This window comes from Eretmochelys imbricata, chromosome 1 (genome assembly GCF_965152235.1).
Source record: "Eretmochelys imbricata isolate rEreImb1 chromosome 1, rEreImb1.hap1, whole genome shotgun sequence".
In the NCBI taxonomy this organism is placed as follows: domain Eukaryota; kingdom Metazoa; phylum Chordata; order Testudines; family Cheloniidae; genus Eretmochelys; species Eretmochelys imbricata.
Window position 1 is genome coordinate 58831980 of NC_135572.1, and position 17379 is coordinate 58849358.

The following is a 17379-nucleotide window of genomic DNA, read 5'->3' on the forward strand; positions in this document are numbered from 1 at the left end:
AGTGACTCCATCACCCCTCCCTCCATCGCTCACACTCCCCCACCCTCATTCACTTTCACTGGGCTGGGGCTTGGGAGGGAATGAGGGCACTGGCTGAGGGAGAGAGCTCTGAGGTAGGGCAAGAAATGTGGCGTTTAGGCTGCAGGACGGGGATCTGGGCTGTGTGCAGGACGGGGTGCGGACTCTGCAAGGGAGTTAGGGTGTGGGAGGGGATTCCAACCTGGGGCAGGGGGTTCGGGCACATTAGGGGGTTTGGGCTCTGGGTGGCGCTTACATCATGCAGCTCCCAGAAGCGGCCAACATGGCTGGCTCCTAGCTCAGCACACTACCCTCCCTGGCAGGCACCCCCCCCCCACAGCTCCCACTGGCCACAGTTCCCAGCCAATGGGAGCTGCGGAGCCGGCACTTGGGCAGGGGCAGCATGAGGAGGCCCCTGGCCCCTATGCCTAGGAGCCAGAGAGGGGACATGCTACCACAGTTCCCAGCCAACGGGAGCCTGCCTTAGCCCTGCTGCACCCGACTGGACTTTTAGCAGCCCGGTCAGCGGTGCTGTCCGGAACCGCCAGGGTCCCTTTTTCAACCAGGCATTCTGGTAAAAAAAAATGGATGCCTGGCAACCCTATGCACAACAGCAGCTGAAGAGATGCAGCAGAACTCTTGCTTGAAGGAAAAGAGGGCAGCTGCTTCCTAGGTGCACCACCTTTACCCCTTCCTTCCAAACGACACGGAAGGGATTTCTGTGGAATTCTGAGGGACAGGGATGGAACAGATTGCAGAGCCTGTGCTCCCCCCACATTTGTATCCCCCTGTGAGATCTCACACATTTGGTTTTCCTCAGCTTATATGTGAAAAGGGCAGAATATAGACTTCCTCGGTGACCAAATTCTTTTTGCGCACCTGTGCGTCTCCACTGATTTCACTGCTTTTAGACTTTTGAGTTACACCCAGGTAAGTAAGAGCAGCATCAGAACCTGTATTTTAAAAAAAGTTAGTGTAAACGAGACTCTGACTCTAAGTCCCCTTCACACCACTCTGGTATTTACATGGACCTCGAGGCCTCTTTATGTTGCCAAAATGGTGCAAATGAACCTTAGTGTGAGAATCAATCAAGTGAGCTGTAGCTCACGAAAGCTTATGCTCAAATAAATTTGTTAGTGTCTAAGGTACCACAAGTCCTCCTTTTCTTTTTGCGAATACAGACTAACACGGCTGCTACTCTGAAACCTTTTACTAACAGTCTCCCTGACTATATCAATATGTTCATTTAAAAATAAAATTCTCAAACTCTGAAAGAAGATTTAACTTTGAAAGATATAAGTCTAGGGTATTTGTCTCTTGGTTTGTTCTTTCTGGCTTTTGTTATACAAGTGTATTTTTTAAAATTAAAATTTCATTAGACTGGGATTAAATCACACTTTTGCAATCAAGCCAGTGCTGCTTCTATTATTTTACTCTTCCTCATCACAGCTGTGGACTTCACATGCTGAACGAGGGAGGTCACCCAACTTGGTCAGGAAGGAGGGAACAGATGCAGAACAGAGGAAAGAATTTTGAGCTCTCTGGTGTGATGTCTAGAATGAAATGGAGAATTTTAACATCTCGGGAGGTGGAAGCACGCACACAGATACACGTGCGCAGAGCTGAACCACTAAGTTGTGCCAGCATCCGATGTCATTATGATGCGATAAATGCCTCACTCAAACCCAAAATGGCCATAGAACCAGGTTTTGTGGATGAATATTTCACCAAATGTAGCTTTATATTTAGCAAATAAAGAAGTGCATGTATTTCAAAGCATTAATACTGTTCTTAATAAGCCAAAGCCACCTGAAAACACTTCAATCCTTATCTTTAGAGTAATTTATTAGCAAAAAAAACATGTATTGCTATAAGACAGACACCAAGAATGATAATTTCTGTAATTCTCATCACATCGTAGAGACAAGTTACTGATATTTAACATTTTCAATATAGTTGTTCTCACATGAACTGAAAGGACCAAACAAACCCCACATATGTAGAAGTTTCACACTTTAATATAAAATGTAAAACAACACTTTTTAATTTAAAGAGCGGATGTGCTAAAGTTATATCTTTACATAGGACAACAGAGAAAATTCTTTGCATACATGCTCAAGTAAATGCTGTAGGAAACATCACAGTGTTCCTTGCATCTTTCAACAGATAAAGCACACAGTAGCATCTAAATGGGCCATGATTTGAGAGGCAAAGTGAGTTGGGGACACACTGTAGCTAAAAGCCAAGCTAAGGGTCCAGTCCTATGTGCAGAACTTTAATGGAGTTACATGTGCAAGACCAGACTCTTCAAAATATTGAGAGCTTCAGGTGAGTCTGGGCTGTAGCAATAATCGGATAGAACACTGTAGAAATTCAGGCCCCCCACACACTGTGTTGAAAGCAATTATAAAATGTCACCATCAACCTTTTCGCAACAAAATCTGTACAAATAATCCAGAATAATTCCCCTTTTTAAAAGCAATTTTTACAAAAATAAAGGTTTAAAATTTAAAAGAACTGATGAAGTATAAACCTCCACCATGATTCAGACAAGTCTTCGTTTGAAGTTTTATTTTAAAAGAACTGTCAAAGAATGCATCTTTTGATGCGTTTTCTCTTTGCCTATATTGTGATAACCATCAGACCCTTGTTCCTTACAGTTTATAACAGCCGCTTCAATGGTAGACACAAAATCTATTTACTTACAAAAATATATGAGTCATCCCATGAACATACTAGTTTATTATTGTAGGGTTACTAACAAATCCTCAGCTACTTGTGAAGTCTGTATAAAACCTGAAGGAACATCAGACCATTAGCTACAGAAAAAAATGCATGTAAAGAATTACAGGAAGTTTGCAAATAGATTAGGGAAAAGGGAAGTTCAAATTTCTTTGTTTACTGTACTAACCTGGAGAGTGTCCCTTTAATACAAAGGAATACTTCAGATTAATTTAAACATGTCAAAAGGGTAAAGAATGTCCCCAGACTAATTTAAAATGGACTACCCATGGTTTAAAAGAGAATCTGTTTTCATTGGAATACTGGCCTGCTACTGCTCTCAGAATATTTTAGTACAACATCGTATGCTGAAGAGATGGGTTAAGAGTTTGGGTCAAATTTTGCTCACCTAATTTAGCTCCAGTGCTGCAACTGGATCTGTGCAGGCCCCCTGAAGCCACAGGGGCTAGATGCAGGCACAGAGATCCATCTGTGCAGATCCAGGCACAAGAGCAAGGCCTCTGGTTTATCCTAGTGCATGGAAGTGCACACAGTGAGTGGCACAATGACAGGCAAGTTATTTCAGGTCATGGACTTCCTTCTGCGTAACTGTCGCACTCGCTCGTTAGCATGGTTTCAAAGTTCTCATTAAGACCTAGATTCTGCCACCATTATTTACAATGAAGTTGGCTTCAATGGGATCACTCGCCAAGAGTCTGGCAACGAAGCTGTAAACATCTTAAACCTGAAATGCACTAACGCTTGCAGCAGCACACGGACGTTACTCAACACACAGACGTTCGGGGCAGAATGTTCTCCACCCAAAACACACTGACGTCATCTGGGATCAGACAGCTTCCAGAGTATTTTTTTTAAAAGAAATTTAAACAGGCTGAAGGGAAACAGCAGCTCCTGCTATTCCACTGAGGGCTAGACTGTGACTCAAACTATATATCCATGTAAGGGAAGGAAAGCTCCCCTGAAGGCTCTGCACCAGCTCCCCAGACCATAGGTCCCAGGCATTTAGCAGTAAGCAGGCACCGCAAGCCCATAAGGAATCACAGCAACATGTTGCACCTCGGGATTCACAGGCAGCAACTCTGAGCATCTAGAATCAGATCCTAGAGACTTTAACCATCAGCCATGAAGATTAAGACTTGGGACCCTCTGCCAAACTGTGTAACAATGACACAAAAGCCTCTCAATAAAAGATGCGTTACATGACAGACGTCTGCTAAACCACCTACTGTCTGGTCAGCCCTGTCTACCAGCATGCTAACTTTTTAGAAAGACCAAGAATTTACGAGACTCTATATACGGCTGCCACTGTAGGCAAAATGATAGCTGAAGGGTCCTGGGTATTTTACACTTCACCAGGGAAGCTGGAAAGCAGTAACAGAGAAGAGCAGATGCAGACAGTATTGAAATCACTGGCGTGCATGGCTTTGCTTTGCCGTTTCACTGCTATTTGAGAGCATACCAAGGTTTTTATCCGGCGTCATGTGCGTAGTTATAGTGGAGATCATAGTGCTACTGCTGGACAAGAAAGTTGTCTCTGAACAAAGACATAGGTTTCCAGTACTGCACTTGTTCTAAAAGCCTTGGCTGCCCCCAGGGTCTAGTCACGATCAGCAGAGAGACACTTGAGTTTGCATTTCCAGCCTGGGAACCTGCCCTCCTGCTGGGTTTGCAGGGAAATGAGGAGCCACTACTTAGTGAACTGCGGTTACATTTTGGTGGAAGCCACTTGTGTACCCTGCTAGCAATAGGAGGGAGAGGTTTTAGGAGTTTACACTTGGGAGCCTGTCAGGAGGGAGTGAAGGGGGAGGGATTCCTGGACCAACTGTCAGTCAAGTCATGTTCAAAACCAGCAAATGTAGCTTGGAAGGGGTGTGGGGTTAACCTCTGACCAAAAAATTGAGGATGCCCTTGTATTCTGACAGAGTGCAAACACCTATCCCTTGGTAACTGTACACAGTGCCACCTCAGAGCCATTAGTGAGATGAGCTTGTAAGTTCAGTCTGGTTTCTAATACACTTTCCATTCTCCAGTTTTAATCATCAATATAGTATTGGTCTCTACAAGAAATCATTCCTGTCTAACAAGGGACAGAAGGAAACCTGGTAATTTAGCCAGTGAGTTTCCTATAGGACAATGACTGTTCTAAGATATTGTTAATGACATCTTAAAAAATTCTTCCTGTGTGGCCTAAGAGCCAAGCATCCCTATGTATTGTACACAAGGTACAGAGTGTCACATATGAGATCAACTAGCTCCAGTTTTTAAACGGTGACAAACTGATCTCCGTACAGGAGTATTCAACTGAAGTCCATTTTTAAAAGCATCCATAACAAAAAAAGTCAATGCAAGAGAATGCTGCCACAGAATAGCAACTCCTGCTGCTATTGTAGAGAGAAGTTTATCAAAAACACTTTAAGGTTTATCTGGGAGTCATTTATCTAATGAGGACATTCAATGACTTTATAGCCCTTATACCAGAGGATAGAAAATCAAAATGAAACCTACTTTAGTGCAACAGAATTACAGTTACTGTCTACAAATCCTGCTGTGGTATTTCCACAAGCAGAACATGTGGACAATCAGTTTCTGAAAAGCTGTGTTCCGATTGCCTGAAGAACGGCAATCCATTCCTGCAAGCCAAGTGGATGTCATTTTGGTATTTTTCCCCAAAATTCTTCTGTCCTATGAGCAATGAGCTAGTTTCCAGTCCACTGATCTGAATTTTTATTAACAATGATCAGCCAGCAAAGCAATCTTAGTGGTGGCCAACAAATTCGTTTGTATATGATAATAAGCAGCATTTTTCTAGGAATTCTTTTCATAAACATCTAAATTAAAACTTCTATAAAACATTTAAGACATCATAAATAAACTTATTCTAAAAATCTCTTTTTAAGCAATTAATAAATAAACCCCATCCTTATTTGTTAGTACAAACATAAAAGTGCTATGGAGAATCTGCAGAGATCTCGCTTGTTTTGTGCTTAGTTACTCAATGGTTTCCAAGGCAGAGCTTCTTGCTCTGGTGCTGCTGTTCATTTAGTGATTTTGTTTTCTGTACGCCATCTAAAACAAGATGTTATAAGAGAATGTTAAATATACATTAAACACTCAAATGTATCATGTGACCATATCAGTGCTGTTGTAGCCATGCTGGTCCCAGTATATCAGAGAGACAAGATGGTGAAGTGGGTCCAACAAGAGATATTAGTTCACCCCCTTGTCTCTGGGGATAGTTAAGCAGACTCAAACCCTAAGAGATACCTATATAAAGTATCAGGCAACTGAGAATTACACAGCTATTAGTCCACTGAAAGAATGCTGGTGACATGCCAGCACATGCTGTTTGTACAGTAACTCCTCACGTAAAGTCATCCCAGTTAACGTTGTTTCATTGTTACGTTGTGATCAATTAGGGAACATGCTCATTTAAAGTTGCGCAATGCTCCCTTTATAACGTCGTTTGGCAGCCGCCTGCTTTGTCCACTGCTTGCAGGAAGAGCAGCCCTGTGGAGCTAGCTAGTGGGGGCTTGGAACCGGGGTGGACCGGCAGTCCCCCCTATCAGCTCCCCACTCTCCTAAGTTCCCTGTGCAGCAGCCGCCCAGCAGGCTATTGACTGCCAGCAGTTCAGCTGTCCCTTCCCCCACTGCCATGTGTTGCTCCTACCCTCTGCCTTGGAGCTACTCCCCGAGCCTCCTGCTTGCTGTGGCGGAGGGGGAGGGGGAGAAGACAGGGGCTAATGTCAGGGTGTCCCTCTCTCCCCTGCTCCTGCATCCTGCTTACCCCATCTCCATAGAGCAGGGGAGACATACGACAGGGCTCAGAATGGAGGGAGCTTCCCGGCAGTAGCAGCGGTCTCAGCTTGCTGATTGACTTAACAAGGCAGTGTACTTAAGAATGGGGTCAGCGTACCTAAAGTGGAAACTCACACACACACGGTGTATGTCTCTGTCTGCCATAGTGTTTCCCGTCCCTCCATTCATGCTGCCTTATAGCGTGTGAGGCTACATTAACGAGTTAACCCTTGAGGGCTCAGCTAACTGCTAGTTCATCGTTTAGCAGTAAGGCATTCCCTGGGAAATATCCCACCCTCTGACTCCTCCACCTCAACCAAGCTTCACAATCATCATTGCTGTGTACAGTATTAAATTGTCTGTTTAAAACTTATAGTGTGTGTGGGGGGGTCGAGTCTTTTGTCTGGCCAAAAAAAAAAAAAATTTCCCTGGAACCTAACCCCTCCTATTTACATTAATTCTTATGGGGAAATTGGATTCACTTAACATTGTTTCGCTTAAAGTTGCATTTTTCAGGATAGGCATTAGCACCCAGTGATGGGAGTTGAGAGCTCTAAATCAAAGTCTATCCTTTTTTATTTGCTGTAACACATGGGTCTGAGTCTGGATCCAGGGCCTACCCAGGTCTTCCTCTTTTATATGTACTCCAACTTCCCAGGGAAGGCACAGGTCAATCCCCTTGCCACATTCCCAGCTGTGAATACTTGTTCGGAGATTACAGGGAGTTTAAAACTACAATCAATTAATTAAAATATTTATTCTACTTTAGGACAGACAGCGTTGTGTGTGCACACAGCAGGTTAGGATTCTCGTACCTTGGGCTGAAAACAGAGGCAGTGCATTCAGTTTCAGCAAGGATAAGGGAGCACCTTTCCCAGATGGAGGAGCATACTCCACTTAAGCACAGCCATTGTGAGGTAAGTATACTGAGTGGCCCAGAATGGAGACGGTTAAAAACTCAAGGGCACCACATTAAAGGAATAAACATTTGGAAAATGACCTGTTGACAACAGCGATCAAGCACTGGGACCTTATGCACCTCTCCTCAGCTAGGGTTGAAAATAGTTTAGTTATTAGTATTCTGCAGTGATTAGTGAACACCCATGTAATATCTGATGAAATACCCTCAGAATTCCTGACCAAACAACCAAAGGAGAGAGTGCCCTGACAATTGATCCCAAATTTCACACGGACCTCACTGCATGCTGAAGTTTAGCCAGTGCTCTGTGGCCTCTCACAGACCAGAAACAATCAGTGAAACTCCTTGCTGTGTATTTCGTATGCAGACTCAGTACTTTGAGTCAAGGTGTTCCCAGTTACCCACTGGAACAATTACTACAAATACAGCAGGCAAACTGACTGTTGGACTGATTGTTATAAAATATATAGTGTTGTACTGAATTCAGTCTCAAATTGTGCTAAATGCTCATCCTCAGTATGGCACATTTTGGTCCATGATGGGGGGTTTTAGGCCAAGACAGATCCCAGTTTGTTAGAGAAATGTGTAAATTATTGTTGCTTTTTTAAAATGCCAAGTGTACTTCCTCCTACAAAGGGCGGTGTGAGGAGATGTTTATAGAAAGTAGTCTGGAGTACGACGGGTAATGTGAGGCCCTCCACGACGAGGTGCAGGGTCAAATTGAAGGAAGGAATATTTTAAAGTGTCATCTAGTTCCATGATAGCAGCGTGGTTCCCACAATGATAACAGTAATTGGGTGGAATAAGGTATCTAGCATGCCTTCTGCATTGGGTGTTACAAATATTTTGGCTCTGTTTACACCATTTCCAAATCTGATTCAGAGGCATTCCAAGGCCTAACAGCTGATGCTAGTTTGTTGCAGCGGATCATTTCCCCTAGTGCAGAAAGGGCTTAGCATGACACTGACTTAATTCCTGTCTTCGGAAAGTGGCTGCTCGCTTGACAGATACACTTGCTTGGGGTTGAAGCAGTGGGAAACAGCTCATATTCAGTGATCTGGGGACCAAATGCCATTAAATGAAATGAAAATGAGAGGTTTCAGAGTTAACAGCCGTGTTAGTCTGTATTCGCAAAAAGAAAAGGAGTACTTGTGGCACCTTAGAAACTAACCAATTTATTTGAGCATAAGCTTTCGTGAGCTACAGCTCACTTCATCGGATGCGGCACCTTAGAGACTAACCAATTTATTTGAGCATAAGCTTTCGTGAGCTACAGCTCATTTCACCGGATGCGGCACCTTAGAGACTAACCAATTTATTTGAGCATAAGCTTTCGTGAGCTACAGCTCACTTCATCGGATGCATCCGGTGAAGTGAGCTGTAGCTCACGAAAGCTTATGCTCAAATAAATTGGTTAGTCTCTAAGGTGCCACAAGTACTCCTTTTCTTTCTATGAAAATGAGAGTTGCTGGAGAAAAAGTGATTAAAAGTATTGATGTATTTTTTTATTTATAAAACGTGGACAGTGGTTTGAATTTTTGAAAGCATTAAGTGACTTCAGAGCCCACACCTCATTGAAAGTCACTGGCACTTGTGCTCCAAGTCACTTGAAGGCTTTTCAAAAACCCTTCCAATAGGATGGATTCTTCAGTGCTACAACTAGGATACTATGGATAACTTACGTACCTGTATAAAGCACTACTGGATATTTATGTGGTGTGGAGGGTGCCAGGTTTGGTATTTTTTTTAATGAATACTGAAGTTTTATACTCACCACTAGTATCTAGTTGAAAGTTTAAATAAGCATGTTGTCTCTGTCAGAATTTGAAAAGTGAGCTATAACCTTGCAAGAATTCAGGGTTTGTTTTCGAAGTCTGTTGTATTTATTGCATGTAATTACCTACAACCTGTAACTGCAAATACTTACTTTCTCTGGCTGTGGGCTCATGAACACCAGTGTGGGATGGGCTTAATTGCCACTGTGAAAAAGAAAAAAAGTTTCATTTATTCTAGAGGACAAAAACAAACAATGGGGAGGAAGAGGACGTTTGGGACATCACTTCATTTTAAGGGTGTGAGCTCCTCTGACACTATAAAACTACTAACAAGGTTTGCTTTCTTTTCACACGTCACCTTTTGAAGGAAAAAACTATTGCTCTGTTAAAGCTGTGTGGCCACAACTTCCACTTGTGAGGCAGAATTGCCTGCATGGAAGAGTTGCACCAACATCCATGATCTTGAACACCTACAAGGCTCAGTGCCTCAGAACAGGCCCTTAGATCCATCTTCTACCCTATGCACAGTGACTTCTCCAAGAGCTATGTTCTTGAATGGGCCCTTCCAGTGCATACCTCCAACCCCACCCCAGTATATGAAGGGGAGGGTTTGGAGGAGATCACTTCATACAAAAATACCAACTGAGTTAGCAAATCTTATTTCAGGGAAAACTTTGTCGGGAGATACCCCCAGCTCTGTGTTTGGCCTGCCCCTTTTCACTTTGCAGAGTATATGCCATATATCGTCCCTTTAGACAGGCTTTCAAAGGATCATGGGAGCATGCCACAGAGCCCTTCTCTTTCTTCTGTACATCTACTCCATGTGCACATGCCCTGGCCTCCCCACATGGTAGCAGAGGGGACAACTGCACTCGTAACGAAATACTGAAGATTAGAATCTTGAGCAGAGTGTGTCATATAGGATATTTTCCTCAGCTCCCAGCCTGTTACAGAAAACCCAGATTTTGTGGGGAGGGTTGAAGAAGGGACCTTATATACTTAGGAATGTCCCATTTTAATCTCCCAGACACACCTAAAAGCATTTACATTGCAAACTGATCTTCCAAGCTACCGAAGGCAGGAGAGGATTCTGTCGGAGCTTGTGGAATCTGGTCAAGCGGCAAGAGGGTTTTTAAAAATGGGCTATTAACTGCAAAATGCTCCAATTGCAAAAACTGTAGCGGAAGCTTTGTCTACACTAGCACTTTTCCCATCATGGGTCTCACACTAGCACAGCAATGTAGACCAGTGTAGACAGAGTGCAGGAATTTTTCCTACCATCTCTTTGAACCTTGCTCCAAGCAGGATTAGGCAACATGATGGTAGAACTTCTACATCCCACCTCCACAACTCTCCTACCATTGCAGTACACTTAAACGATTTTTTTAAAAAATTCTGTAAGTTCTATCACTTACTGTAAATTTGCTTACGCCTTCAAGTTCACGAAACTTCATGTATGATATGTCTGCTTTCTTCTTTCCAACATCTCCATCTCCTGCATAGATTTGTTTGATGCCAGCACCTTTGATTAAAGGCACACATTCATCACAAGGACATTTTGTCACAAAAATCATGCTTCTTTCTTCTGGTTTTATTTCTTGACACCTACAAGTTGTCAGAAAAAGATTCTGAAATTAAAAACCTCGACAATTCTGAATGGTGGTAATTTAGGCTCATGTGAGTGAGCAAAGAAATTATGTTAATCATATTATAATCTGCTCTTTGGAGCAGGATTGTTATTCCTACTAAAGCACATGGGAACAAGAGGACACATTTGGTTAGGATTTGCTATCTGAATGACACACACCCCATTGTTAAAGACTCAGTATTTGCCATTCTGCAGTGTTTCATTTCAGGACAATAATGTGGTTATTACAGGTACCAGAGATGGCGACTGTTGAGTTTTATTGCTACCCATCACACACACAAGAATGAATAATGTAAGTCAAGTCATTCACAGTTTTCAAGAATTCGCAGTACCTACTTTACCTGTGAATGTTCAAATTTTACATCACGTTTAAATGAGTAGTTTGATTGTACATAGCACCTTTCATAATCATGTCATGCTCTGCATTTATCAGTTGTTCATTTCTGAACTGCCTTTTTCTTTTCTGATATTAAAATAATAGATTCATATACCTGAATGTCAAGGCGTTCTGCTCAGCATGTATGATGTATCTGAACTTTCTGATTTCTCTGTCTTTTTGTTTATCATCCATGTGTGGAAAATCAGCATATTCGGATCCAACAGGAAAGGCATTATAACCACAGCCTACAAAATACATGGCTCCTGTTCCATCACAGCTCTGCAAAAGTGAACCATCAAGTTTGATTTAATATTCAGTCTATTTAAACATCTGCAGGGCGCTGCCCAATATACCTATATTTAATTCAGTGTTCAAGTTCTGAATTGTAGAAACTATGAATTAAAGGTTTCAGAGTAACAGCCATGTTAGTCTGTATTCGCAAAAAGAAAAGGAGTACTTGTGGCACCTTAGAGACTAACCAATTTATTTGAGCATGAGCTTTCGTGAGCTACAGCTCACTTCGCTCACGAAAGCTCATGCTCAAATAAATTGGTTAGTCTCTAAGGTGCCACAAGTCCTCCTTTTCTTTTTAAGAATTAAAGCTGGGCTTTCACTAGCAGTATATTGTGTGTGTGTGACGGTGGGGGTTCTATATATATTTATTTTGTTCGTGTTATAATGTACCATCCAGTGCCATCTCTCTTCCTCCATCCATGGCACTGGACGGTCATATTATAACACGAACGAAATAAATAATGTAAGTTGTTCTCATTGGCTACTTCTCCTTGTAAGCAGTACTGATGGGGCAACAAAAAGTATGAATGACTAAGTCATTAAGCCACATTGCAATGTGTGAGAGCAGGAAAGAGCAGCTACAGGATGAGCTCGAGATGCAAAAGCCTGTATTTTGCCATTGCATGGAGATCTATCAGATGGCAGACATGCTGATATATTAAAGAAGTTAGTGGCTGAAGCTAGAAAAGTTTGTGGTACAACTGTAAGTATCTGATGACCAGAATGAAATAATCCAAACCAAGTGCTAGACAATACATCATAGAATAATCTTGTACTTGCAGGAGGACTCACTACCTCTCTTAATAGAGTAAGAATAATCAAAAATGGAAAAGACCTATGAAATGAACTCTAGCATAAAGAAGTTTATGCCTGGGCATGAAAAGAAAAGGAGAGTAATAACACTTTACATTTATCTTTCTAGTGCCATGTGAGGAACCAAGGCATAAAATCTGAGGCTAAAGTTCTGTGGCTCAAATTCAGGTTCCAGTCCTTATTTTGCTCAGCAGATTAATTAATTAATTAGTCACTAAAATAGATGTGGTTCTCAAAAAGTACTGCTCCCCTAAAGAGCAGCTAGAACCAAGAAAGCAAGTTGAAGCAGGAGAAATAGCGGAGAGACAGGTCTACAATTAGTTAAGATCCTTGTCCTTTTCCATAGAAGTAAAATAACCTGTCATTCTGCTACATCCAGCACTGCATCCAGTTGTTACATCACAACAGTATAGTTCAGTACATGAATGCATTTTGTTTAGGTTTACCATTTATAAGTCAATGCTGCACATTAGGATATGCCTTGTTTTAGCATTTTTCTATTCCCTCAAAGCCCACTCTGAGCCAAAGAAGGTATGGTCACCAAACATTTGCTGCAAAATGTTCAATCAACTACAGTTACATCAAACAAGGATTTGTCAGGTAAACTGTTGCCCTTTGACTTCTCTAGGGGCGAAGAACTGAATAGTGACACTGTTGAACAGCACATGTTGCTGGATTAGTAGTACTGGCAAAGTTTTGTAGCTAGGACACCTGGAATGACCGTAATTCTGTTACTATGGAGTCTAACAGATGAGAAGCTAGGCACAAACATTGTGGTATTTACCAACTCAATCATACTAATCCATCTTGACAGCCTAATTATCAACCAAAAGTTAATTTAGGGTTACCGAGAATAAAAAAATGCAATTTTTAATAACAAAATGCACAAACACCTTTCTTTTACAAAGTAATATAGCCAATGTTGAGCAAAATTAAAATGTACAAACTGCAGGGCGAGACAAAGTGACAATTTTTCCATACTCACAGATTTTCCTTCTGCCCAAATAACAGCTCCAACACCCGTTTTGTGATCCTCTAAAATATAGAATGTATAAGTAGTAATAAGTAATAGAAAACTTTGTAGAAAACTTCCATTTGGAAATCTGAAAGCATTACCTAACAATTAAGGAATGACACCTCATGGCACATGTGAGAGGTATTAGCTCCACTTTGCTGATAGGGAAAATGAGGCACAGAAAGATTAAGAAACTTACCAAAGGTTTGCAAGTCTATGACAAAGACTGGAACAGAATGCAGTCCTCCTGATTCAGGCCTGTGTCTTTTCCCCGACACCTTAGCTGACTAAATAATTTAATTACTTTACAATGTGGAGAAATATAAGCATTGGGTCTCTTTTGACAGCTATTAGATACTACTAAGGCAATGTGTTCTAAGAAGATAGCTACCTAGAAATACTAGTGGCTTTGTGATTGGCTTTGGCCACCCTACGCAAAGCAAAGGACTTTGTGTTGGGAATCTAGCCCATAGCACCAAGGAGTTTAATGGATGGCAGAAGATCACTTGGAAACTTAAAAAAGAAAAAAAACCTAAATAAATTAATCAAAAATTTATTTAAAGACAAACTTTTTAATAGCCACATACAGAATCAAGCTCTAGTACAATAGAATTTTGTGGGCTCTCTCTTGCACACTATGCAGGAGTATGAACAGAACATTCATTTAAGTTATTTTAACTGGTTAAAAATGGGGTGTTCTATGGTGGTAAAGAATATTATTGCTTTCAGTACAGAACACTTCAACCAGTGCTGTTCCAATTAACCATCTCCCAGTATTCTTTGTGCCATGCAGAATTCAGAAATCATTTACAGGGGGACTTTCCTGCCAAGGAAATGTTTTTACCAGGTCTTACAAATTATTTACATGTTTTTCTTAGTTATTTCTATATATTAGCCAGCATGAATTGTTCTCCTTCCTTGTATCCCTTCTTTACCACATGGTATAACTCATGCTTCAGCTTTATTTCAATATCAGTTAACATAGGATTAGGATGTCACTGCAGGCCTAAACAGGACAAGCTGGACTGGACATAATAAACACTTATCCAGACAAATATCTTCAGTTAATAAAGGTAAAACAGAAGAACAATTTGTGGCTGTAAACCTTCTTCCTCAAGTTTTATCCCCCCCTTACCTGAACCAATCAGTGCTCTTTGTTTAGACAACTTGGATGATTCTCTCTGTTTTAGAAGGTGGTCATCATACTGTGGTCTAAAACGGAGTCTAAAGGGTTAGGCAGCCCAGGCTTGAGTCATCACCAGGTTAACAGGGAGTTGCCTCAACTTATCCTGGCATGCGCTCTCTACTTTGATCCTTTTCTCTCTCTATTCTGTGCCAACCCTGCCTCCTAACTTTCCAAAATGAGCATTCCTTCAAAGGGCACGATAAGCAAAAAGCATAAAGCCAGACTTCAAAACCTTTGTTAAGACATCTAAAGAAATGGTCCGGTTTTCAAAGTGCTTAGCACCCAGCAAATCCCCTTGACTTAAAGTTGCAACTGTAACTGAGGGCAGAATTGGAACTTTAAGGAAATACAATTTTTCAGAGGGAGGCAAGAGAGCTAGAGTGGGAGCTTTAAAAATATGTAATTTAAAGAAAATTCTTCATTACGGCTCCAGAGCAGGTTGAAAGGATATAAGACGCATGGATGCCACGTTTGCTGTGGGTATAGGGATGAAGAGTTCCTGTTAGCTAGTTCCTATCATGCTCAGAGATTTCCCAATTTTATGGTTATTGAGGAACATGCAGACAGATGGCCAGACCCCGAACAGCATCCCAAGCCCACACCGCTATATGCACATCACTCATCAATTCAAAAATTGGTGCTGGAAGTGTAGGAAGAGTTGATCACCAGCTGACAATTTCTGTTTATCGATCTGAGTTGAATGAAATTCCTTTGCTTTTGCAGAAGTGCCACCAGTCACTTGTAAGAAAGGACAGATTTCTGGAAGGAATTCCTCCTGCTGTTCTGGAGGCACAAAAGCCTCTTTGAGGATAATCAGGAACTAGACAAAAGAGGAACTTTCTAAACCTTTCTGGGCCCAATTACATGCAAATACCAGAAATCTGCCTCAGATTCCCTAGAAGAAAGGCTGGAATAATTAACTAAATTTTGCCCAGCTGTACATGGTTGGAGTGCCCATTAACTTAGATGGAAGTTACACTTGCTTATGTCAGTGCTGCATTTGGTCTTGGGGAGCAGTGGTTTACCTGCAGAAGGAAGTATGGGAAATACCGTTCATATAAAAATTATATAGTGCCAGCCAGGGCATCTATGTCCTCCTCCACTGATCTTCCTGTGGTTTGCATGTCATTTAACATAACACTTTAATTATGACCACATTATCAAGACCTCTGACGGTTGCCCAATTTTCCAGGACTTTCACAAATACATTAATGCATACACTGTATATTTTGTGGCTCTCAACTGTGCAGGTGACAGACTGTAGAGGATTTAGGGGCTTATGGTGTATGATGCCAGGAAGAATGAATAGCTTGTGCTTCTTGAAGCCAATCCTATGTACAAAACCCAAGACTTATGCTGAGGTCTCTTGCATGCTAAGGAAACCTAGAAATAGCAAGGAACAGGAGGCTGGATGAAAGATCCACAGGTTAAAGGTGGTATGACTTAAGATTTCCTCCACCCTTTGTCCTCAGTCCTAGGAGACATTTAGGCTGTCTAGTACCAATGCATACACACTGTGAAATAACCCTAAAGTGTGCAGGTCTCTTGGTACTTGGCTCTCTCTATAAGCTACTGCCATCTGTTATTTTTTCCCCTTGTCCTATAGGACAAAAGCTGGAAAAACACAAAACAAAAAACATACTTTGCTCCAGAAAACCAAACATCTGAGTCAGTACCCATTTTCACCTTAATCACATCAGTGACTCATGGGGACTAATGATGTGATAGATGTCACAGGGGGGAAGAGAAAGGATTCTAAATGTGATGAGCTCTCTTAATAAAATACAGGATGTAAAAGTTTCTTATTGCTAGGTATGTCCTAGGGAATGTGATGCATACAATACTTCAAAACTTTAAATGTGCAGACCAAGGAAAAGGATATATTAATATAAGGGATATACTTACATCCCTTTTCAATAGAACAAGCAATCTGTTATATTTGACCTATTTTAAAGTATTTGAAAAAAAATCTAACCAATTTTGGATGGATTTTTCAAACAAATGCTTCACTATTTATTAATGGAAAAATAAAAACAACACTGGCAAACATAGTAACTAACCAACATGAAGGAAGCAAAAAAAATGAGTAAGGAAAGTATTGTCAATTTTAAGCTTCCTAAGGGGTATCATGTAGAGTATATATCTTTTCTCAGAGTCCTGCATAATAGTTCAAAGAATTTTAGTTTCTAATAGGGGAATTTGCACAAGTCTGCCATTATTTAATTAACTAGAGAATAAGTGGATTAGAAATCATTGGTATCAAAAGTAGGCCGAAGTCAATTCATAGCCTGTCCTCTACAAAAAAAAAAGTATTCTGTTCTTCAAAACACCAGAATCTTTGCAAGTAGGAAACAGTCAGGTGTCAAGCATGTAATGACTATCACTACTAAACAATGGGAACAGGAAAATGCTGTGACTAACTAGTATTCTGCTGGTGGGTAATGAACAGATATGGAAGAGCATCACTATTTCTGTTTACTATTATTTTCTATTTAAGTGTATATACCATGCTTACCAAAATGCCAACCGATCACCTTTTTGTCAACAGGTGACACCTAGTGTTTGTATATAAAAGATCTTGCAGGGGCTCCAATAAATTAAATAACGTCATAATCTTTGAGATAGGGGTGCACAAGCTGGCTGAGGCTTTGCCAGTGTTGGATAATAGTTGCACTGAGAGAGCTCCTTCCATCTGAAGAGCTCAAAGCCCCTTACAAACATTAATGAAGGCCCCTTGTGAGGCACTCTAAGTGGTATCTCCACTTTACAGATGTAGGAACTGAGGCACAGAGCAG

At 41.3% G+C, this 17379-nt stretch overlaps 1 protein-coding gene across 3 annotated transcripts in view; it reads right to left on the minus strand.

The window, feature by feature from the left end:
• Positions 1-1845: 1845 nt before the first annotated feature.
• CDADC1 (cytidine and dCMP deaminase domain containing 1) overlaps positions 1846-17379 on the minus strand; it is a 28071-nt gene continuing 12537 nt past the window's right edge. For all 3 annotated transcript variants that reach the window (XM_077811391.1, XM_077811399.1, XM_077811409.1), the window contains 5 exons: positions 13369-13418; positions 11389-11555; positions 10665-10854; positions 9402-9453; positions 1846-5826 (listed from right to left, as the gene is read on the minus strand). In XM_077811391.1, the coding sequence (XP_077667517.1) occupies positions 5753-5826; positions 9402-9453; positions 10665-10854; positions 11389-11555; positions 13369-13418 (533 nt within the window). In that variant the 3' untranslated portion in view covers positions 1846-5752. The remainder of the gene's footprint in view (positions 5827-9401; positions 9454-10664; positions 10855-11388; positions 11556-13368; positions 13419-17379) is intronic.